The sequence below is a fragment of the Ursus americanus genome, chromosome 3 (assembly GCF_024610735.1).
Source record: "Ursus americanus isolate L20-20 chromosome 3, mUrsAme1.1.p, whole genome shotgun sequence".
NCBI lineage: Eukaryota > Metazoa > Chordata > Mammalia > Carnivora > Ursidae > Ursus > Ursus americanus.
In genome coordinates, this window is record NC_142129.1 from 51,735,638 (window position 1) to 51,759,306 (window position 23,669).

The 23,669-nt window shown below is 43.1% G+C and overlaps 1 protein-coding gene across 10 annotated transcripts in view; it reads left to right on the forward strand.

The window, feature by feature from the left end:
• Positions 1-23,669, forward strand: part of RAPGEF5 (Rap guanine nucleotide exchange factor 5) — a 328,587-nt gene that overhangs the window by 201,207 nt on the left and 103,711 nt on the right. For all 10 annotated transcript variants that reach the window (XM_087860981.1, XM_087860984.1, XM_087860979.1 and 7 more), the window contains one exon: positions 13,284-13,357. In XM_087860981.1, coding sequence (XP_087717107.1) covers positions 13,284-13,357 — 74 coding nt within the window. The remainder of the gene's footprint in view (positions 1-13,283; positions 13,358-23,669) is intronic.

Sequence of the window (23,669 nt, forward strand, 5' to 3'; positions counted from 1 at the left end):
TTCGTGTCTTCGCTTGTATTTGCAAACACAAGGACTCTTAGGGAATTGGTGATGGTTGCTCTGTATGTTTTAGAATTTCCCTGTAATGTCAATGGGAAGATTTAGCGGTAGCATTACTGACAATTCGGGAACAAAAAAAAAAAAGCTTATGAACATTATATATGTGGCAGAAAGCTGTAATGTTATTTTTAAAAAGCAGATCGCTGGTCTACCACCATAAAACCTTAGTTAAGTGTCAGTGTAGATATGACCTGTTGTGTTTTCTTCTTTACAGTCCTTGAGGCAGATTTGTGTAGCTTGAAAAGCACATCAAGAAACTCAGGTTCAGTTCTAGCTTAGCCACTTGCTATGACTTAGTGACTTCCAGAGGCTCATTTTCTTATTCTGCAAAGTGGAGCTAATGGCACATGGCTCTGGGGCTTGTTAGGAGTGCGGGGAGTTAAATGAGATGCCATAGAGCACATAGCCCCACACTGGCACACAGTTAGACTCAGAAATTACTTTTCTTTTCCCTGAGATAAATCTTTTTATTTTTTTCTTTTCCAAATTTTTATTTAGATTCTAGTTAGCATACAGTGCAGTGTTGGTTTCAGGAGTAGAATTCAGTGATTCATCATGCACATACAGCGCTCAGTGCTCATCAGAGCAAGTGTCCTCCTCAATACCCATCACCCTTCTTGCCCATCCCCCACCCACGTCGATCCATCAACCCTCAGTTTGTTCTTTATCCTTAAGAGTCTCCTACGGTTTCTTTCCCGCTCTCTCTCTCGCACGTGCGCATTTTCTCTTTTTCCTCCTCCCCATATGAAAAAATGCTGAGCATCAGTCATCATCAGGGAAGTATAAATCAAAACATGAAATACCACATCACACCTGTCAGAATGGCTAAAATTAATAACACAAGAAACAACGTGTTGGTGAGGCTGTGGAGAAAGGGGAACCCTCTTACACTGTTGGTAGGAATGCAAACTGGAGAACAGTATGGAGATTCCTCAAAAAGTTGAAAATAGAACTACCCAATGATCTAGCATTTGCACGACTAGGTATTTACCCAAAGGATACAAAAATACGGATTCAAAGGGCTACGTGTACCCCCGTGTTTATAGCAGCATTGTCAACAATAGCCAAACTATGGAAAGAGCCCAAATAGCCATTGACTAATGAATGGATAAAGAAGATGTGGGGTGTGTGTGTGTGTGTGTGTGTGTGTGTATTATTCAGCCATTAAAAAGAATGAAATCTTACCATTTGCAATGATGTGGATGGAGCTAGAATGTATTATGCTAAGCAAGATAAGTCAGTCAGAGAAAGATAATACCATATGATTTCACTCAGATGTGGAATTTAAGAAACAAAACTGATGAGATAAATCTTTTAAAATTTTAACTCCTGAGAGAGATACAGAGTAGAGAAGTGCACTGGGGACTTTATTTTATTCTACTATTTTTAGGGGGGGAGGAGCAGAGGCCGAGGGAGAGGAGGAGAGAGAATCTTAAGCAAGCTCCACACCCAGCATGGAGCTGGACTGGGGGCTCCATCTCACCACCCTGAGATCATGACCTGAGCTGAAATCAAGAGTCGGACGCTTAACTGACTGAGCCACCCAGGCTCCTCTCTGCACTAGAGTCTTTTTAAATGAATGAACATCTTGGAGTGTCTAAGTACCATTGCTGCTCAGTCTTTAAGATGTACTTACAGCAGATTGGCCTGAACCTGTCCTGTCACCAGAACATATCTTTGCAAGGCACTTAAAAACCGAAAGCTTTTCTGTCTCTCAACAGAAATGCTGAAGAAAAATTGTAGCTAGGGTTACCTCGATTTTTTAAGTTTTATTTTAGTTTGATCATGTACAAGCTATCTTTGTGTTAAAAGGAAACTTGTGTTTTTCTGGTATGTTTCCTCCAAAGAAGGGCAACCAGACAGGTTCCTGGGCTCAAGGACTGATTACTCTGATCAATGAGCAAATATTTATGATCTAATTAAAGGATTTCATATAGGATACACTTTGCTCTTTTGACGTTATCATTTTTCTCTGTTGAGTAACTTTTCCATTGACTGGACGTCTGTTAAATGGTACTCAAAAGAAAGCACTGTAAAAACCTATTACAAAGTGGAGGAAAGGGAATTTGAAGAGTCTTGGCTCTAAGACAAAGGCATAAGAATTGAAGGGGCACCCTCTCTGCCTGAGAGCAGGATAAATCATGCAGTCAGCAAGGCCGGGCGGGGGCTGGGTGGGGGGAGCAGGGAGCAGTCCAGAGCTGGTGTTTCTCTGGCTTGAGCCACCTTCAGCCAAGTGTGCAGAGCATGTAGCATCTGATGCGGGTTTTAAAATGGCAGTTTTTCAGCGACCTCTTATTTTAACCTCCTCACTATAGATGTAATATGTGGTCTGAATGCTGTGAATTTCCAGAACATCGGTGCCTGTATATTCAAATGTTAGTACAAGCAATACCTTTCTTTTGTGCAGCAAACATGTATTATCTTCTCTATATAGGGTTCAGGGTTTAGGAAGCATGGTGAGGGTTGAAGGGGTATGTGGGAGCACTTCACAATGAGTAAGTCGTTATGACTCCAAATTTTTCCTCATAGGAAATTCAAGTCAGTTCTCACTTAGACTTTTTACAGTAAACCTCCTATTTCCTTTGTTTTCGTTCTCACTCCTGTTCAATTCATTTTGGACAATTTAAGTCTTCATGGTATATTGGAGCAGGTAAAGAGTCAGACCTGGGTACTTAACCATCTCCTCCGCTGACTTCCTGTGTGATTCTGGGCCAGCCAGTTAGCACAGTTCAGTTGTCTCAGCTCAGTTGTCTCATGTGTGGAAAGAGGATAATCGTAATAGCTCTTGGGACCTGATCAAGGAGAAGGCCAACCGTACATCTGCCCTAACACGTCCACAGGATCTGATTTAACTCCGATTTCTACGTGAAATGAATCAAGTAGCTATTAAATGGTAATGGCTTTGGCCAGGGAAGCTGTCTGTATCTACTGGAAGTGTATGAATGTTCCTTGCTGGGTCTGAATGTGGCTGATCAGTACTTTGTCTGTGAACATGCACACATTGCTGAAGGCCCACCAAGGCGGCCCTGTCAACCTGTGGACTTGCTAGCTTTTGGTTGGCAATGAGTCATCATTCCGAAACCAAGTCATGCATGGGGTATTGCTAGGTTTGGGCAACATGGTTTTATCCATGTCCACAATTGACATGTCCACATGTCCTCTCTCCTTAGTAAGTGTGTTGGAAAAATTACGTGTGTGGAAAATTAGGAAGTAAGAATGTCGGTTAAGGGTGCCTGGGTGGCTCAGTCGGTTAAGCATCTGCCTTCAGCTCAGGTCATGATCCCAGGGTCCTGGGATCGAGCCCCACATCGGGCTCCCTGCTCAGCTGGGCGTCTGCTTCTCCCATTCCCTCTGCCCTGCCCCCACTCATGTGTGCATGCTCGCCATCTCTCTCTAATAAAGAAATAAAATCTTAAAAAAAAAAATGTCAGTTAAATTACTAAATGACACAATTTGAAAGAAGCAAATTGCTAAATTCCAAGAAAAAGAATTTAGTAAATTATTGAATTTTTTATTAAATGAAAAGTTAAGAATTATTAAAAGTTCTTTCATTAAGAGAAACTAAGTTTCTCACTAGCCCTACTAAAAAAGTACTGAACAGATACTTAACAAACATTGGCAAAAAGAAGTAGTAAATTAGTAGCCTGCTCACAGTGGCCACGTACCTCCGGCCAGCCTTGCCAGTACCTCCAGCAGAGGGGTAAGGGAAGATGAAACGGGAGAGCCCACACTGAGAACATGCATCTGAAACGTAACACCTCAAGAGCTGTCCATGTTTAGCATAATGATGATAATAGTTTCTTTGCTCACATCACCTCACTTGCTACTAAATGAGTCTCCTCAGCCTAACATGGAAACCCAACTAACTTTTCTGGCTTTGTTTTCTGGTATTTCCACAACACTGTGTACTGCTCACTGGTCCCATGTCAGATCCCTTGCTTTTCTCCACCTTACACCTGTTTTTACCAGCTCTCCACCTTGACTGCCTTTCTTCCCCTCACCTCATCCACCTGTCAGAATCCACCTTTTTCTCAAAAACTCTTCTTCCATAATCTTACCCTCTCCCCCAAAGTGGACGTGCCATTGAGAGTTTGTATCTGCCTTAAAATTTTTACTTTCTGAATTAGCATGTTTGTTCAGTTCAATAGACAATCACTTAGCAGCACTATGTTGTAGAAATTATTCCAGGTGCTCGGAATAGGAAAACATGCTCTCTCCCCTTGAGGAACTCATGGTGTAGATTAGTAAAGTCAGGTTTGTGTTGCCAGCTATAAAACACAGATTAAAAAATGAACATGTACAGAAACAGCTTTGTTAGGCCTAGAGGAAGGATTTCATTTAATCTAGGGTCTTGGGTGCAAGTGGTGAGGACTCAGAAGGATCCTCACTAAGGAGATGGTGTTAGAACCGGAGAGCCCAGTGCACAAGAAGATTCTCACCTGTTGAAGGCAGGGACAAGGCATTCCAGGTCCAAAGAAAGAAATGTGGGAGGTGCATCTGGGGACAGAGACTGAGACCCAGGGCCTGGCCTATAGGGGTCAGGTTGAGGCTTCTGCCTGAATGTTTCATAGAGTGGGGATCACAGGTGTTGAAGCTCTCCAGCCTGCACAGCTCTCTAAGTCCCACTGCATCAGGAATGCCAGGGATGGGGCCTCACTTGGTACCCAGGCCCCTGTGTGACTCTCATGTTGTCTGGGCGGGGGGGGGGGGGGGGAGAGGCAGGAGTCTAAAGGGATGGGGAGCTAGTGTGATCAGACTCGCCTTTTGGAAGTGAACTTGGCACCTGTGTGGAGGAGAGAATGAACCAGAGGAGAGGCTGGCTGGGAGGCTGTGGCAGTGGGCCAGGGGAGCAGTGGTATAGTCCTGAGCTATGACCGTGGCAGAGAGGAAGGAGGATGGAGACGTTTCAGAGGTGGAAGTGACGGGGTGTAGCGAGAGACTGATGTGAGAGCAGAGCGGAAGGAGGAACATGAAAACACCTGGTGGAAACTTAAACTAAAATTCTGCAAGAGGAGGAAGAGGCTTGTGAAAGCCAGTGGACATGATGCTTGTGATTTCAGACCTCTGTGTCCTCACCCCCCTCCCCCAGGGACAGAGGCTGCGCCACTGCACTGTGATAGCAGCTTGTCCATCTCAGGTGCATGATGGTCTGCGACGTGAAAATGTTCCTTGTGTAGCTGGAGACATGGTCCGGGACTCTGAGAAGAGGGCAGAGATGGAGATGTAGATTTGGGGATAACCTGCGTAACCATGAAAATTGAAACCATAGGGACAATTAAGATCCCTGAGGAAAGAGGCAGAGAGAGAAAAGAGAGCCTGTGGGAAACTTGCATTTTTAGAGGCTTCGAGGATGATAAGGACCCAGAACAGAGTTTTAAAACAACAATCTCAAGTTCAGCTCAGAGGCTGAACCGATTGGGGCTGAGAAAAGGCAATTGGGACAGAGAGGTCATAGGCATCGGTCAGCTTTCAAAGCGAAGTTCAGAAGGCACTCTGGAAGGGCCAGGTGATAGTACTAAATGGCCTATCTTGATGGTGAATGGTGAGCAGTAGTTTTCAAATTTTAACACTGAAAAAAATACAGTGATGAAGCGAAGGCTATAACTGCTTTTTTCCCCCTTACTTTTTAGAGACCAGAAAAGATGTGAGCATTTTGAAGCATTTGTGATTATATATAGGTAACCAAAAATAAATGGGCCCGATCAGCATTTCTCGCCGCTTTCTCATCAGCTCCTTCGCGCGCCCCCTCCGAGGGAATGCATGGCCTGCTGAATGGGGATGGAGCCTTGGGGAAGGGCCTCCGAAAATAAATATTATGGCCTTTCTCCAGGAATGGTACAAAAAAATGGCTGGTTATTTAGATAATGAGGAACAGGGCTTTGCCTCCTGTGGCCTGGAAACACCTCGGTGTTTGCCTAGCACGGTCGAGTCCACAACCCAGGGAACACACAAAACAGCCCGACCTGCTACGTCTCATCCACATGGGTGAGAAGTACTCAGTGTTACTCGTGGGGATGCATTTGGATGTTTAAATTTCGTTCCTGTTCTTTCTATTGTATTATGTTGTGTTTCATTAGAAAAGGAATACTGATCAGGACCTACATGAACAGACTCGCCGGTGCGCGGTCTGACCAGCACTGTACCGTTCCGTCCGCGACAGACACGGGCTCGAACCGCCGCAGACACATACATCGTACAGGGAGGGCTAGCGCAGGTGGCGTAACCTCATCTCTGAGATGGGGAGGATTTGGCCTGTCCCCGTCTTCAGGGTGTGTGGACGTCAGCTGAGACCCTTGATGACAATTCTCTCTGTAAAAATGCTACAAAGATGAAAGATTCTGTTATTGCCCACATTTCAATTATTGGCCAAGTACTCAGTGAATTCTTTTTCTTGACTGTATTGCTGATTTCTCACATTGAGACTTGAAATGCTAAGTTTCTGTCTGTAGTAAAATTTTGGGTTGGCTTGTCAATTAAAAAAAAATAGTTTGGTTGGTTTGTCAAGAACACTTTCTCGTACAGTCACCTAGTGCTTCATGGTCATTCTGCTTGATATTCTGAGTGCGGCTCCTTCTTACCTTTGCACAGTCGGTCAGGGATTAAAGCAGCATTGTTTTGAAAGGACATCAGTCTTCTTTGTGTTTAAGTAATAACATTAGTGGAGTTATTAAGAAAGTTTTCTTAGCAATTGTCCTAGTAAGTCATGAGGCGAGAAAACCTGTTCTGAAGATAACCAGAAAGTGGCATTAAGGCAGGCCTAACATCTTGGAGGCTGCCTCCCGTGGCTCATCTTGAAGGGCTCTTGGCTAACTCACAGAGAGATGCATTTGAACTACGTGCTCTTCTGTGAATTCGTGCTAATTAAGCCACAGATACACTTAGTTCTCATGCAGGCTCTCATGTTCCCTGCTCAGAACATAGGCTTTAGATGTTGTGCTTCTGCTTCTGTTGTGGTAAGTTATTTTCAAAGGCCTTTTCTTGCTTTTGGACTCTGTGTTGAGAGATAAGGAGATGGTTTGTGTTGGCAGAGAGGGCGGCTCCAAGCCTCCCTCGATCCCAGAAGCTGTCATTCCTGTGTACGTGTTCCACTGGAGGGAACTGTCCCAGAAACAATATTTGCGTAGGAACTTTTCCCCAGCCTACTCTTACTCTGATCAGATAAAAGAAAATTCAGCTAAAAAATCTGAATAGCTGCGTCCTCCTCCTTCTATCACATGAGGCGTACCACCAGGAGGCACGGAGACAGAGCTTGTCTTCTTATGTATTCCTCGACATTCTTCTTCATATTCAAGGATCATTGGAACTCTCCTTTTTAGGTGACTGACTGTGTATTTCATACATGAGGCATCCCGGGGTGATCATAAATCCTCGGAAGTCCGGCATAAGTATATTTTTGTTCCCAAGTAGTGTATGTGAACTCTCACTAAAATATATTCTTGGACTCATACTTTCTCAGTATTTCCAAGAAAATAATGTTATTTATTATTGGAGGAGACCACACTCTTGTCCTTGTCGTCAGGGAGCTGCAGATAAGAGGCTCCGAAACTTCGAGATTCCCCTTTGTGCAGACTGAGATGGGTTGCTGAGGTTCCTTTGCCGTATCCCTGATGAGCCTGGTTGTGTTTGTAGTTCTGGCTTCGTGACTCGAACTGTAGTGCTGGGCAGCTCATTTTGAGGTCTTCAAAGATGTGACAAGAAATGTAGTATTGTTGTTTGAGGATAAGCCAGAAATAGAGGACGAAGTTTTTCTCCCGATTATGCTTTTATGCTAATCCCCTCCTCCTTTTGTTTCTATCTATATATACTAAGAATTCTGCCTAAATCTTAAAAAAAATAGTGTTCACTCTCAGTTCTGAAATTGTTGTGCATTGTCCTGCATGCCCTATGTTGTAGTATAATGTGAAATAACCAATGCCTAGGCGCAGAAATGTTTTAAAAACAAAAACATGGACAGGAAGGTTTCTGCTCAAGCGGTCCTGCCTTCGTGTCCTGCGCCCTGCACGTTTACTATACTGGGTTAACTTCTGGCCTCAGAGTATCCCTTGTCAGAGCCTTGGGCCCCTGAGCCCTTCACTCAGGACCTGGTGGACCATCATCACATCCTCCTACACGGTGGCCCCTGGCTTGCGTGGCTGACTCACGCGGGAGAGTCCTTGTAGCCATGATTTCGTGCGAGTCTAAAGGCATCAGGGATGGTCGGGCTCAACTACTCTGGTTCCTACAGACTTTCCCCTTTGGGATAGTATCTCTCTCCATCTCAACCGCTTACGGACCAAAAGGCCAAAAACACAGTTAAAGAAGATATCCAAAACTTTCTCTGTGCTTTTGACATTCAACTTCAGTGTTTTAGTGGTGGGGGAGGGGGCTGCTGGGGGCTGCTGAGTTTACTTGATCTTTCTACTTTCCAGAAATTGAAGACCCTCTAGTTATTCATTATTTTTTCATACGCTCTGGTTGAACTTGACTAGATAATAGGAAAGGATATGAGCTTCCCAATTCTGCAGACTAACCTACATGGCCGAGGGCCTCCAGCTCCCTTCTCGAGGTCCTTGGCAGTGTTGGTACTCTTCTTATCATCTGGATTAAGCCGTGTACTAAAACTGCTTGTTGGTATAACTTCGCTCCCACCTTCTGACTAAGACACCATACCCTTACCACCCCATCTTACCTCTCCTTTCCCCCAATTTTTTCCACCTTTCTGGAAACCAAGACAGAGTGACATTTCCACAGCACATCAATTCCACACACACTAGGCACCTGTGAGACAGGATCTTATCCTCTCAAACTTCCATTCCTCACACCATGAAGAAAGGTAAGGAAGATGAGCAAGTGCCTGGAATGGGCCAGGCCGAGCAGTAACCTAGAGGCACAGAGGACACACTGAGTACCAAGAGGAGAGATGGAGGAATGCCTTCCCTGACGGTGCCAGCCAGAAGCCGTCCTTCCCTCTGCATGGCCCGGAGGACACAGCACTCCGTGGTGTGCAGGAGTCTGGTGGCCACTGCTAGATGGCTCCTTCCAGTCAGGGTCACATCTTAGCTTGACTGTTTTTCAGCACCTGTCACCTTGCCTTGCACACAGGTGTTCTGTGTTTTCTGAACCATGGACGGAAACTGAATTAACTTTCTACTTGTTCAGTATCATTCCAGTTGTTATCTGAAAACTGCAGAACCCACACAGTGTATTCTCTTCTCAAAGAAAAGCACAGGACTGCCCTTGACTGGTGGTGCCCCCTTTCTGTGGGTCCCCCGGGAGGAAACCTGTATCTTTTTCACACTTGCCTATTCTTCTTCTTCTTTTTTTTTTTTTTTTAATTTATTTGACAGAGAGAGACAGCCAGCGAGAGAGGGAACACAAGCAGGGGGAGTGGGAGAGGAAGAAGCAGGCTCCCAGCAGAGGAGCCTGATGTGGGGCTCGATCCCAGAATGCCAGGATCACGCCCTGAGCCGAAGGCAGACGCTCAACGACTGAGCCACCCAGGCGCCCCCACACTTGCATATTCTTAGTCGCTTTCTCCAGACTCTGTAACGTCTCCCTCCAGCTCCAGCGTACTCAAACACAGACCACAGACATTCCTGAGCTATGGAGTCTAACTGGAAGCTGGTTACTACCTCTCCCACCCACCTGGTTAGGCCTTTTTACTACGGACTGGTCAGGGCGGGAGGGTCACTGACTCTGTCCCCTGACCTTGGCAGAATGACTCTGTCACCTAGTAGCCATTAGGGTTCCTTTCCTGGAGGACCACCTGCCTGTTCTCTAGGGACTAGACCTGATTTTCCTTCTGTGAAGCAGTAGGGCATGTTTTCTGTTTTAAGCAATCATCTATGAGAAATAACTCCTCCCCCCAAAAAGAGGCCCCAGGTAAAAGTACAACCCTGAAAGATTATGGACTATGAACTGTTTCTGGTGGAAATCACTTTCTACAACTAAATCTCAGTTTTCCTGTTTCTCTTGTGATGAAGGGGTTGCCTTTTAGCAAGGAAAAAGATTTTTTTTTTTAAAGATTTTATTTATTTATTTAACAGAGATAGAGACAGCCAGCGAGAGAGGGAACACAAGCAGGGGAGTGGGAGAGGTAGAAGCAGGCTCATAGCAGAGGAGCCTGATGTGGGGCTCGATCCCAGAACGCCGGGATCACGCCCTGAGCCGAAGGCAGACGCTTAACCGCTGTGCCACCCAGGCGCCCTGGAAAAAGATTTTTATTTTTTATTTTTATTTTTTTTTAAAGATTTTATTTATTTATTTGACAGAGATAGAGACAGCCAGTGAGAGAGGGAACACAAGCAGGGGGAGTGGGAGAGGAAGAAGCAGGCTCATAGCAGAGGAGCCTGATGTGGGGCTCGATCCCATAACGCCGGGATCACGCCCTGAGCCGAAGGCAGACGCTTAACCACTGTGCCACCCAGGCGCCCTGGAAAAAGATTTTTAATCATAGAGTTAAACATCATGGAAATCCAACTCAAATTTTTTAAAAGCGTGATCCTCTCAAAAGAGAAACAGTAATGGTAGTAATATTAACAGTGACTGCAACAATATGGCAGATTATTGAATGAAATGGATTAACTTGAATAAATGCCGTGACATGTCTTCTCTTAAAAAATAAGAAGTAAAAAATAAAAACAAAACATGAATTTAGTTGGCAAAATATTCCAAAATTTGGTTTTCTTCATTTTCATCTAAATTAAAAGAGCAAAAATTCAAATTAAAGCATAAATCAAGTGCCAAGATACGGTTCACACTTCATATGAGTGCACTTGTCCCACATTAGTTGCCCTCCAGGAGAATGACTTCCCGTTACAGATTGAGGAAAGACTTGTTTCAGTTAGCTAAATAGAGTTCCTTACTTCTACAGCCAATGAACTTTCTTTTTAAAGTAGGTTCCATGCCTAGCATGGAGTGCAGTGCAGGGGTTGAACTCAAGACCCTGAGATCAAGACCTGAGTTGAGATCAAGAGTCGGACGCTTCACGGACTGAGCCACTCAGGCGCCCCTAGCCAGTGCATTTTTAAGTGGAATTTATAATGTTATTCTGTATTTTTCTCTTGGCATTCTTGCCTCTAGTTTTTCAGAGAAAACATGGGAGTTTTTCTTTCTTCCTAAGTTTTCTCATAATCGGGCAGCAGTAGCAACAGGGGACCCCCTTTGAACAAGCATGAGTGGAAATTTTGCTGAAAATAGAAGAAAAGCTATCCACTTCCGCTGTTCCTGCCTTGCCCGTAGATGCTCAATGATAGAGTTATCCTAGTTATTCGTGGTGTTTAACAGAAGAATTTCCCTCCCCTCTTTTTTCATAAATAGTTAGGAAAGCAGTCGTTTCTGTAAGTAGGGGTAGTCATGGTGTGCCGTTCGGGGCCCTGGGGGAGGAAGTGTTTATCCATTAGTTTTTACAGAGCTCATACTGCGTGCCCAGCATTTTAGGTGCGTCCATGGTAAGCACCACACGGTAGGCATAAAAGGCATATAAAAGCAAAAGGTACATGAAATGATACTTTAAAAAAACACAGAGCAGAGAGCACAGTATTTGAAAGGCCACAAAACAATGCGAACTGAACCCATAAGTACAGTGCGTGACCTCACTATCCGCGAGGTTGGTGGTATTTTTGCCCTGCTTTTGATGGAGAGAGCAAAAGGGAAAAATGGAGTGGCAGATACAAGGAATAACTTATTCTACTGAGGAGTCATCCTTGATTGCTTCTTATCCTCTTCTCACCGACCCCCCCCCCCACCATATTCAGTTTGTGGACAAGTGGTGTCCATTTTGTCTAAAATTCAGCGCAAATCCTCCACGTGTCTTCAGCTCATTGCCACCTCCCTGGTCTGAGTCATTGTCATCTCTAGTCAGGATGTCAGCAACCGTCACCTAACTGGTCTCCCTGTTTCCTCACTTGTTTCTCTTGAGTATCTTCTCCACAAAGAAGCCAAAAAGAACTCTTGAAAATAAGCATCAAATCATGCAACTCCCAATTTAAAATTCCTTGGTGCTTTCCCCTGTTCTTAGGCTGAACTTTGAATTCACAGAGTGGTCTGTGCTGTTTCTAGTTCCTCTTACTCTCACTCGCCGTGGGTGTCTCCATCTCAACCTGGAGGTCCCCCCAGCTATCCCTTTTTCAGGGAAGCACCATCCCTGCCCCCGTTCCTGAAAGTGGCCTCCCCCAGTTTGTTTTTTGTCATATCCCCATTTCTCATGACCATCTTATTATTTTAGTTATTATTATATTTATAATATTATGATTATTATTATTGGTTGCAGTGGTAGGAGTTGCTGTTCCCTGGCTATCTTCCCAGCTAGGACATGTACTTCATGAAGTCAGGGCTCACCTGCCTTGTTCCAGGAGTAGCCCCCGTGCCAGGCACATAGTTGGCACTTGGTAAATATTTTGAAAGCGAAAGAGCAAACTGTACAAAGAGTACAATAATCAAATCCCTCTGCCTGGATCAGGGTTGTAGTGAGTGTCAGTGTGAAGTTGAAGATTAGGAGGAAGCTAGAGAATTCAAGGAAGACCTTCAGTGATGAACAGGGAATTCATTCTTGATAAGATAAGCAATAACAGTACATAGGCCAAAGCATGGCACTGGTTTCCCGTTTTGAGACTGATTATTTAAGCAGTTGTGCCCCAGCTGGATTGTATTAGGGAGAGGGATTAAGAGCTTTGTGTTAGGAGATGATTACACTGGCACAGAAAACGTGACAAGGACTTGGATAGGGAGATGCTGGGGAAAATAAGGGGGAGAAGAGGTAGATTCAAGATTCCACAGTTTGGAATTCTGTGGTAACAGGGCGCTGGAGTGGTCTAAATAGACAATATTATGCTTTCTTTATTACGTGACCACTAACTACCAGCCAAAAAACCCCACATTGTTTTTTTAAAAATGTTCTCAGATAAACTTGATAGAAGCTTTCGACTGCACCCCAGCTCCCCCTTGGATGAAGCCCAGTACTGACATGCTGATGTCAGGCTGGGTTTAGGTGAAGAGAAGAAATGAGAGCAAACTTTTCCACTGACATTGATTTGATAAACAAGATAATGTACATGAAAAGAGCCTGGTGCAGTTAGTTTAACTTTCAACCAAATAATAAAAAATAGTGCGGATACTTAACATTTTGTGAATCTACCTCATATTGTTTTTTCCTGCCAAATTACCATCTGAAAGAAAATGATCTAAAATTGTTTTCTTAGGATGCTACATTTTTTTAACGTTCTTTTTCTTTTCTTTGTATAAAGCAATTGAACAAGATGAAGAAAACAGTGACAAACACGTCATAGTGACAGAAGCTGGAGGGGTTCCAGATTCTCAGGTATGATCAGTTCTGTGGCCATCTCTCATTACACCCGTCTTCATTGAGAGTGGTGACCTAATGCAGGTGTTTGCAGAGGTTACAGGTTTGACCTCCTGTGTTCTGTTAAAAAGTGCTATTACTGGGAATAAAGTGCTTATTTTTGATAAAAAGGCATTTTACAAGAAGGGCCCTAAATTGTCAATTATATTTATAATTTGCTTCATGAGGGAGGGACAGATGGGCAGACATACATCACTTCCCAGAGAAAGCAAGGGAAGTGAAGAACCAGGAGGGACCTCCAAAGAGCAGACCCCTCCTGGAGATGGCAGAGAAGAATCAGCCTGCTGACAGTGTGACAGGCGGGGCGGGGCCAGGTGGGCGAGTGCGCTGCCTCACCTGCCGGAAGATTCTGTGCCAGCGCCTGGTATCTGACTCACAGAGCGGATATGCTTTTAGCAGCAGCTTTCCTCCAAATAGTGCTGTGGCCCCACAGCTTCAGACACCGTAGCATTATCAAACGCTCCCTCAGTGTAAGTCAGAGCATTTAAAGATTCTTGGCTTGGCTGAGCCATTGTACTTCCTTTCAAGTTCTAAATCTGTTGGTTCTGGTCAGAATAATTACCTGAGCGTTTCCAGTCAAGATGGCACAGGCTGCCAGAAGGAGCTGTCGGGAGCTGTTCTGCTGTGGTAACCCTGAAAAGGCTGCAATCACCAAGTACATACTGAAATTGCCTGTCAGGCTTTCAGGCACACGTGGGCAGGGACTCCCCAACTCGGTGTCTCCCAGACTTTCTCGAAGGTTTCTTAAATCATTAAAGTATTAGTGAGATGGAGTTTTCTAAACATAAACTGTTATTCTTTATTTGTTTCGAACTTACTCTGTGGGCAAAGGTCTGTTTTAACGGAATTCTATTTCTGTGTCTCAAGAGGACACACAGACCCGGCTTTTCAAGATTTTGTGCTTTTCTTTGGCTGTGGCACGAGTGTTCATCTACGGGAGTACCGAGGGCCGAAAGCGTGAAACCAGACCAAACCAGTGAGCCGAAAATCAGATCAGGAACAGATTCGGTTTGGGTTTGAAAGGCAGGAGTTAAGTTCCCGGGAGGCATACCTGTGGGGGACAGGCGTAGGCCGTGGAGGAAGGCAGGTAGCGGTCACCTCATCCGACACGTCTAAGAAGCCTGACCTGCCACCACAGTACAAGCAGCACTTCTGTCGGTTCGATTGTGCAGGTCGTCTTTCCAAATGCTCCGGGTAGCGTCCTCAGCCGTTCCGGTCATGGAGGTGACTTTGAGAATTCAGCCGTCAGAATTAGAGATAAACGCGTGTGCACGTGTTTGGTTACACCGACACCAAGTGTGTTGATTTGAGTTTGGCGCGTGTGCATATAGCGGTGGAGCGTCTGTATGCCATGCTCCGTGGTATTTCACGTTCTTGCAGTCTTCACTCCAGAGCGTATTTTAAGCGGGTAGAAATTGGTTTCTCACTCCTTCCCCGTCATGATGAAGTACATCACTATGGGGCAAATGCCCTGGGGCCTTGAAAACTGGGTGCGTGAAGGGTTAAGACGGAGAGAATGGGTCTACTATACATGTTTCCCACCGGCCCGAAAACTCTAATTCTCTCCTCATATGTTAGCTCCTTTCTTCCTTTTCTCCCTAAAAATATCTTTTCTGCCTAAGAAGCTCCCTGTTTTAATGCAGTGGCGTGTGGATGGAACGGAGCGGGCACGGAGACTTGGGTTTGCGTCCCAGCCCGTCTTCTCCGTAGCCTGTGTCTTCACACAAGCTCTTTCGCGTCTACACCTGTGAGGCCCCACAGGGTAGCCTCAGTGTCCTCGTCACCATAGTGCCCTGGCCTGCGAAGTCCCTGCAAGTGACTGGCATGCGTGGTCTCCATCTCTGTGAAGCAGAGATCGTATCAAGTTGTCTGGAGGTCGAAAGGCAGCGATGCGGGAAATGCCGCACGAGCGAGTTTCAGGAACTGTTAGGCAGCGTGCGTGCGGCACAGGGTGCAGCCTCCAGGGCCGGCGGCCCGGGCTCTCCTCCTGGTTCTGCCGCTGTCACCTGGGCAACTTATTCTCTCCTGGCCTCAGAGCCCTTTTCTGTGATACGACTGAGAGTTCACTGGGCAGCCCTTTGGATGCAGCTCTTTGTTTCCTTACCTCCACAACGAACTCTGTATGTACCCCCACTTCCCAGATGAGCTGGTAGGTGCCAGGGCCAGGAGTCACACCAAGGCAGTCCGGCTCTGGCACCCTGTCCCAAACTGCCTTTCTAACGTCTGTAAAATGGGGACCGAGGTGGGGTGGTTGTGAAGATTAGATGAAGATATGTGAAATGGAACAGTGCCCAGCACGTAGTAAGTAGTCAAAGAAGTTCGTCTCTGAGTTATTACCATGATCATGACATCTCTCACATTGCTTTTCGGTTTGAATATTTAAGGTGTTTCCCATGGCTTGGTTGCAGTATTACTCTCTGTCTACCATTAAGGTGTCTTCACATACATAAACTCCTAGACTCTCATTTATCACTCTTTATATAGGACTAAAGGATTAAAGAATTTTTTATCAAAATGTGTTGAACTTGGTTGGCACCTGGGTGGCTCAGTTGGTTGAGCGTCTGACTTTTGATTTTGGCTCAGGTCATGATCTCAGGATCCTATGATTGAGTCCCATGTCGGGCTCTGCACTCAGCATGGAGTCTGCTTGGGATTCTTTCTCCCTCTCCCTCTGCCCCTCCCCCACTTCTCTACCTCAAATAAATAAATAAATCTTTTAAATAAATTAAAAGTATAGAATTTTTGGGGTGCCTGGGTGGCTCAATTGGTGTCCAGTTCTTGGTTTTGGCTCAGGTCATGATCTCAGGGTCATGTATTGAGTCCCACATCGGGCTCTGTGCTCGGTGCGGGTCTACTCAAGGTCCTCTCTTCCTCTGCCCCTCTACCTTGTGCTTGCACACATGCTCTGTCTCTCAAATAAATATTTTAAATGAAAAAAAAAAAGTGTAGAATTTTTGCCAGGTTCTAGTTTAGGGCTCTTAATATGATCTTCAATGAGTAATCTATAATGTACTGAACTTTGGAAATTCTTCCATTGCGTCAGGTTTCCATTGACCCCTGGATTCAGTAATTATTTTCATTTCTCCTATCCTCCATTTGTATCAATCATTTTAGTATTAAGTGATGGTAACTTTAATTGTATAAAGTAATTGCCAAATATTTGATGATTATCAGTAGCTAAAATGTGACTTCTTTTTTTAATACACGGAGGAAAGCTGTATTTAAGGCTGTGATAGTGATCGTAGAAAACAGGTGATCATTTAAAATTCTTTATGTTGAAATGTATTCGCATTTGCTTTTTTTTTTTTCTTCTTTATTATTTGTCAACTTTGCTGCCCTGCTTAGCAATGTGGTCAATGATGTGTACAGACCTGAGCTGTAATTTCAGGTCCAAACAAGACAAAATATTGGTATCCTCCCTACTCTAGTTTGAAAGTTCAAGGAATCACGTATATGAAATAAGCGAACCAGTTACTTCATCAGCTATGTATATGTATGGCAATGTATTTTTTAGTTTTATCAGAAGAGAGGGGTGCCTGAGTGGCTCAGTCGTTAAGCGTCTGCCTTCAGCTCTGGGCTGATCCCGGTGTTCCGGGATCGAGTCCCGCATTGGGCTCCTCTGCTGGGAGCCTGCTTCTTCCTCTCCCACTCCCCCTGCTTGTGTTCCCTCTCTCGCTGGCTGTCTCTCTCTGTCAAATAAATAAATAAAATCTTAAAAAAAAAAGAAGAAGAAGAGAGAATTATGTAAGTATAATAGATTAAGAAAATATTTGAGGGAAACAGCAATTATAAATTCCAGGTAGCCATGGCTTCTGCCTCCTTCCCTCCTCCCCTATGCTCTGGCAGGATGTAGTTTCATAGTGTTTGTATAGGATGGGTCTGTCCAACCCAAATGGTGCTTTAACACTTGTAATTCCAGAAAGGAAGAGGGTCAGAGAAGTGAACCTTCCTGAGGTTGGTGCCTCACCTGTACACTGATGGGCCAGGAGTCACCGGGTGACTCCGAGGCTCTGTGATGCCCTAGCATGGTGTCTGAGGCCTGTCCTAGTGATGCCCTGGGCATGAGTAAACCCGCCTCATGTTTCCCATCACATGCGCTTTTCACTGGGGGCGCCACATGGCCCTTTCCCCCAAGGACAGGGTATATTTTTCTAGCCCAACCAGGAAGAAATTTTCCATAGTTTTCTTTCTCTCTCTGAAGAAATTTGAGAAAATGGGGCGCCTGGGTAGCACAGTCGTTAAGCGTCTGCCTTCGGCTCAGGGCGTGATCCCGGCGTTCGGGGATCGAGTCCCACATCGAGCTCCTCCGCTGGGAGCCTGCTTCTTCCTCTCCCACTCCCTGCTGTGTTCCCTCTCTCACTGGCTGTCTCTCTGTCAAATAAATAAGTAAAATCTTTAAAAAAAAAAAAAAAAAAGAAAAGAAATTTGAGAAAATGAATACTTACTGCCCTACAAAACAAAATACTATTATTTAGTATAATAATATTATGTAATATTATATATGATATATCATATATACTAGAATATATTAAATATAATTATAAATTGATAATATTATATAACATTATATATGGATATAAATTGATCGATAATATTATCTAATATTATGTATTATAGATTAAATATATTAATTATTTAATTAATATATCATTAATATTAATATTACATCAATATATAATGTTATGTATTATAATGCATAATATTAATATAATATTATTTAATAATTTAATTAATTAATTATAAATTATGTTATATTTAATATATAATATTAGATAATATTATATGTTATCAATCAATTTATAATTTATATTTAATGTATTCTAGTATAAATGTTATAATTGTATTATTGCCGTATTATATATTCTATTATATATTACATAGTATTTTATATTAATATATTCTATATTTTAATGTATTTATTATATTGTATGCATTTGTTATTAATATTATACATAATTTATTATCATTATTATTATTTAGTGTGAATTGTCTTCTGAATTTTCCTGGAAGAGACTCTTAATATTAGTTTAGAAAATATGTGCCTACAGTAGAGTCATGTATTATATCTTCCCATCCCGTCACTGTTTCATCATTTGAGTTTTCTGCTTAAAGTAGGAAAAAAATTTATGAATTTCTGTGTGAGATTGAATTATTAAAGAAATGACTCTTTTATGTAGTAATGAATAAGAATTTATCTAATACCATGAATTTGTATTAAGTAGCATTCTGTTACAACGAAAGTGCTCACTTGAAAAGTGGGCTCTTTAATCCTGGTTTTCCTTCTCTTTTGCATGATGTTTTATCTAAGTGTTTTAGAGAAAGTGATTTTTAAAGTGAAGATAATGCAGTATTTTCATACAGAAAATGTGCTCTTTCACCTTTCATCTTCAAGGTTATTCATATATCATCCTTGTAGCCTTTCCTAAGGGAATCCTGTCCAAGCACCATTTTACCACTAAAAGAATGGACCCAACATTTTTATGACTCCGTTTATAAAGGAAACAGACTTTAATTTACATTCATAACATTTCTCTCCTCAGATACTGAAAATCATATGAGTAGCTTTAATTATACATTACAGAGATTTTTTTTTTTTCAAAGCAGACCTTGAAATAAGGCTCTTAAATAACTCTTCTGACAGTTCCAGATTAATCTTTTATTTTTTTTCTGGCTTAGCAGTGTTAGGTAAACTGTTTATAATTAATTTCGTATAGACAAATTAAGTAGTTCAAGAATGTGAAAGTCTAGATCAAGGGCTGTTACTTATCTTGCTTTTCCTGCCATAACAAAGCTCCCAAAATATATTAATAAATTCATGGGCTTTTCAAATTAAATCACTAAATTACAGAGCTGTGAAAGGGACCCCCAGAGAACATCTGGCTTAGCGTCATGCTTCCACAGAGGACTGTCTTAGAAACTATCTAGGATGTATGGGCATCTCTCTGGGCTTCAGGTTCTCCAGGGAGTGAGGAAACATTCATAACTCTCCTTGAAAGCCTTTTTTTTTTTTTTGATAGTTGTTATGTAAGGAGTGCTGTAGAATTGATTATCTTACAAAAATGCACCTAGAAATTAATGCAGAAACCAGAAAATCAGAACAGCAATATTCCTTTTTTAGTTATAAGTTGTTTTAATTATATATGAAATAATTAAGTTGCTCTGAAACCCATTTTTAAAAGTAATAGTATTTTGTGTTTAAAATACATAATTTGTGCACCCAAGTATCTGGTTCTAATAAAAATGTATTTCCTCATTAAAGAAGAGTCTATATTAGAATCCTAAGCATATGATATAAAGAATGTTTAGAGTTGTTTATCATGTTCCCACAGAAACCAAAAAAATAGTTAAGGTGTCTTAAGCTTTCACTACTCAGTCCCACCCTTTTATTGCTGATGTTATTATCCGTTGTTTTAAAAGAATGTGTATGATGGGTACCTGGGTAGCTCAGTTGGTTGGGCGTCCGATTCTTGGTTTCGGCTTGGGTCGTGATCTTGAGTTGTGAGGTTGAGCCCTGCATTGGGCTCCATGTGAGCATGGAGTCTGCTTGAGATTTTCTCTCCCTCTCTCTCCCTCACCCACTTACGCACACTCTCTTTGTCTCTCTAAAATAAATAAAATCTTTTAAAAAAATAAAAGAATGTATATGGGTCTATCTCCCATATACATACCAAGGAAAGACCATCTCCAAATCAGAGTGTATGGGACCTTAGCCCAGTTATCTCTGGAACCCATGCTGGTGAGAAGTAACAGGCTCTGTCTCATGTGCGTATTTAGTTTCAAGACACTTTCCTCCTATGTATCCCCCCTTCCTGGCCCCAATCCCAACACACACCCTCTATTATACAGGGCGCCGCACTGGGGAGCACAGAGAGATTAGGACTAATCCATCACACTGCAGAATAAACAACCACAGGGCAGGTCCTAAGGTTGCAGGGTCACCAGCCTCCTCTCTCCACTAGCAGGACAGTATGTTAAACATCATCGGGATGACATGGATGGAGAGAAAAGAAATTCTAGCTGGCCGACATCACTGAATTTTTTAGATAACAGAAATTTATTCCTCTAAATGTCAAAGCTTTTAAAGGATGTTAATCATTTGTATATAGGAATTCCCTGCCCCCCCAAAGTTTCCTTGTCTTCTTAGTTTAAAGGAGGATATTTAACACCACTGATCCTCTTGTACCCACTCTAGTATTGACTAAAAGTGCCTCTTCAAGATCAGCCCATGCATTTAGCATTATATCAGGTTATGGGCTCCATTAAAATCCTGAGAAACAGAAATACGCGCCAAGAAGGATGGCTAGTATGGTAAAAGGATCTAAAAATAAAATCAAATGGGCCCTTAGTAATGCTTGACAATTTTATTCTACTTCCCTTGTCCTGTTTCCTCCCAAGTCAGGATGGGGCAAACCACAGTCGATTCCCTGTTTTTGTAAGTCAAGTGTTATTGGAACACAGCTGTGCTCTTTCACCTACAGATTGTATCTGCTGCTTTTGCACTAAAATTCCAAAATTGGGTGGTGGCATGAGAGACCACATTGCCCACTAAGCCTGGAATATTGACACTCTGGCCCTTTACAAAAAAAATTGGCTAATCCTTGCAACTGAAATGACCACTACATGCCTTCCTTTTTTTTTTTTTAAAGATTTTATTTACTCATTTGACAGACAGCCAGCGAGAGAGGGAACACAAGCAGGGGGAGTGGGAGAGGAAGAAGCAGGCTCACAGCGGAGGAGCCTGATGTGGGGCTCGATCCCAGAATGCTGGGATCACGCCCTGAGCCTAAGGCAGACGCTTAACGACTGAGCCACCCAGGCGCCCCCACTACATGCCTTCTTATACCTCCACAGCATCTTCTCATATTCCCTACTCTCAGCTAATAACTTGACTTATTTTTTGGGGGAAATAGAAGCATTCAGAAAAGAATTTCAGGGAGTGCCTGGGTGGCTCAGTCGGTTAAGCGTCCAACTCTTGATTTCAGCTCAGGTCATAATCTCAGGGTCCTGCGATCGAGCCCCGTGTCCGTGCTCTGCTGGGAGTCCGCTTGAGATTCTCTCCCTCTGCTCCTCCCCCACCTCGTACACGTGCATGCTTTCTCTCTTTCTCTCGAACCTTTAAGAAGAAAAAAAAAAAGAATTTCCACATTTTCCCCACCACCAAATGTGCCAGCCTACCTGCATATTTACCCCTGTACTTCACCTGCTCTCCTGTTGCAGTGAGTGAAATATTCACAGTCCTATTTCTGTCTGAAAGTAGATCTTTATGCTCTCTTTGCACCTGAAGGACATTACTCCTAAAAGTGCCCCCTCTCCTTCCTGCATCATCAGGTTTCCCTCTGTGCTGGATGATTTCTAATAAGATAAGTACACCGGAACATCCCTCACCAGAAACAAACAAGCAAGCAAAACTCCTTTCAACATCACTCTTTAGCTAGTGCCCTATTGCGTGTAACAAAACTCCTCAGAAGAGTTGTCGCTCATTCTCTGTTGAACCCCAAGCTAATACAGCTTTTTTTCCTACAACTTTTTTGCTCAAAAAAAACCTGTCATCAAAGTCACCAATTACTTCTGTCAAATTCAGCATCCGTCATTTCGAACCCTTCTTACTTGATATTTCAGCAACATTTGATACAGTTTTTCTCTCCCCCCTCCTTGAAACACCTTCACTACTCACTGGCTTCTCCTAGAGCTGCTCCTTCTGTCTCCTCTTCTGACTACTTGTTGTCTTTCCAATATCCAAAGAGAGGACTCAGTTCCTGGATTTCTTCTCTTCTTTGTTTATATCACTCCATTGGTAACCTCTCTTATTCCTTTGGTTTTAAGTACCATCTACACTGATGTCTCCCAGATTCCTGTCAGCAGCCTGGACTTCTCTGAGCCTCCAGATAGCCAACCCGGCAACGCCACTTCGATACCTAGTGGGCATATTCCTTCCCAGATATTCTTCCCCAGTCTTCCCATCTCAGTAAATGACAACCCTACCCTTCCAGTTGCTCAAGCGAAATACCTTGGAGACGACAAAATCTGTTGCCATACCTTTGGAAAGAATTCAAATTCTTTTTTTTTTAAAGGATTCAAATTCTAACCATTTCTCACCATCTCCACCACTACCACAAGTTCCAAGACTTTTCTTCTCTGAAGACCGGTCTCCTTATGGGTCTCTGGTTTCAGCTGCTTCTTCCCACCCAGTAATGTCTTCTCAACCCAGAAAACAGAACGATCTTGTTAAGATGTAAGTCAGATAATGCCAGTCCTACATTCAAAACCTTCTAAAAGATTTCTATCTCATTCAGAAAAAGAATCCAAACTCCTTACCCAGCCTGTAAGGACACAATGTGATCTGATCCCACATCACCTCTTTGGTAGTGCCACATCAGCCATGCAGTTTTCTCTCCTCTTCCTTGAACATGGCAATCACACCCAAGCCTCAGTGCCCTTGCACTTCTGTTCCTCTGCCTGACACACTCATCCTCACTTCTTTTAGATCTCCATTCAAATCTCATTTTACTAATGAATCCTTCCCTGACATGCCTTGTCTTGGTAACACTCCAGTCATTTCTCTGCCCCCTTGCCCTGCTTTATTTTCCTTCCTATCATGTATTACCAGCTGACGTATTATATTTCTATGTTATATAATCCGCATCCCCTAGTGAATGTAAGCTTCATGGCGTGCGGGGTTGTTTCTGTTGTTGTTCAATGCTATATCCCTAAAACCTATAGCTCCTAGTTTGTGTTTGTTGCTCAAATAAAATCTGTTGAGTGAGTGAGTGAGTGAGTGAATGAATGAATGAAAGAAAGAAAGAAAGAAAGAAAGAAAGAAAGAAAGAGAAAAAGAAAAGAAAAATAGGGAGCTGGGAGGGCATATATGGTCAATATTAAAAGGAGAATATAATAAACATTGGTGTTTAAATATTTGAAAAATTATCCTATTGAAAAGAAATAGACATAGTTTCAGTTGCTTTAAGAGGTAAAACTAGGGGCGCCTGGGTGGCTCCGTTGGTTAAGTGCCTTGCTCTTGATTTTGGCTCAGTTTGTGATCTCAGGGTCTTGGTATCCAGCCCCATGTTGGGCTCCATGCTCAGCGGGGTGTCTGCTTGTGTATTCTCTCTCCCTCTGCCCCTCTCCCCACTCGCTCACGTTCTCCCTTTCTAAAATGAATAAATAAATCTTTTTAAAAAATAAAAGGCAAAACTAGTACTCATGGGTTGAAGTTGAATGATTTCAGAGTTTTGTCCAGTGTGGTAAGGGACTTTCCAACAGTTGTCCTCTC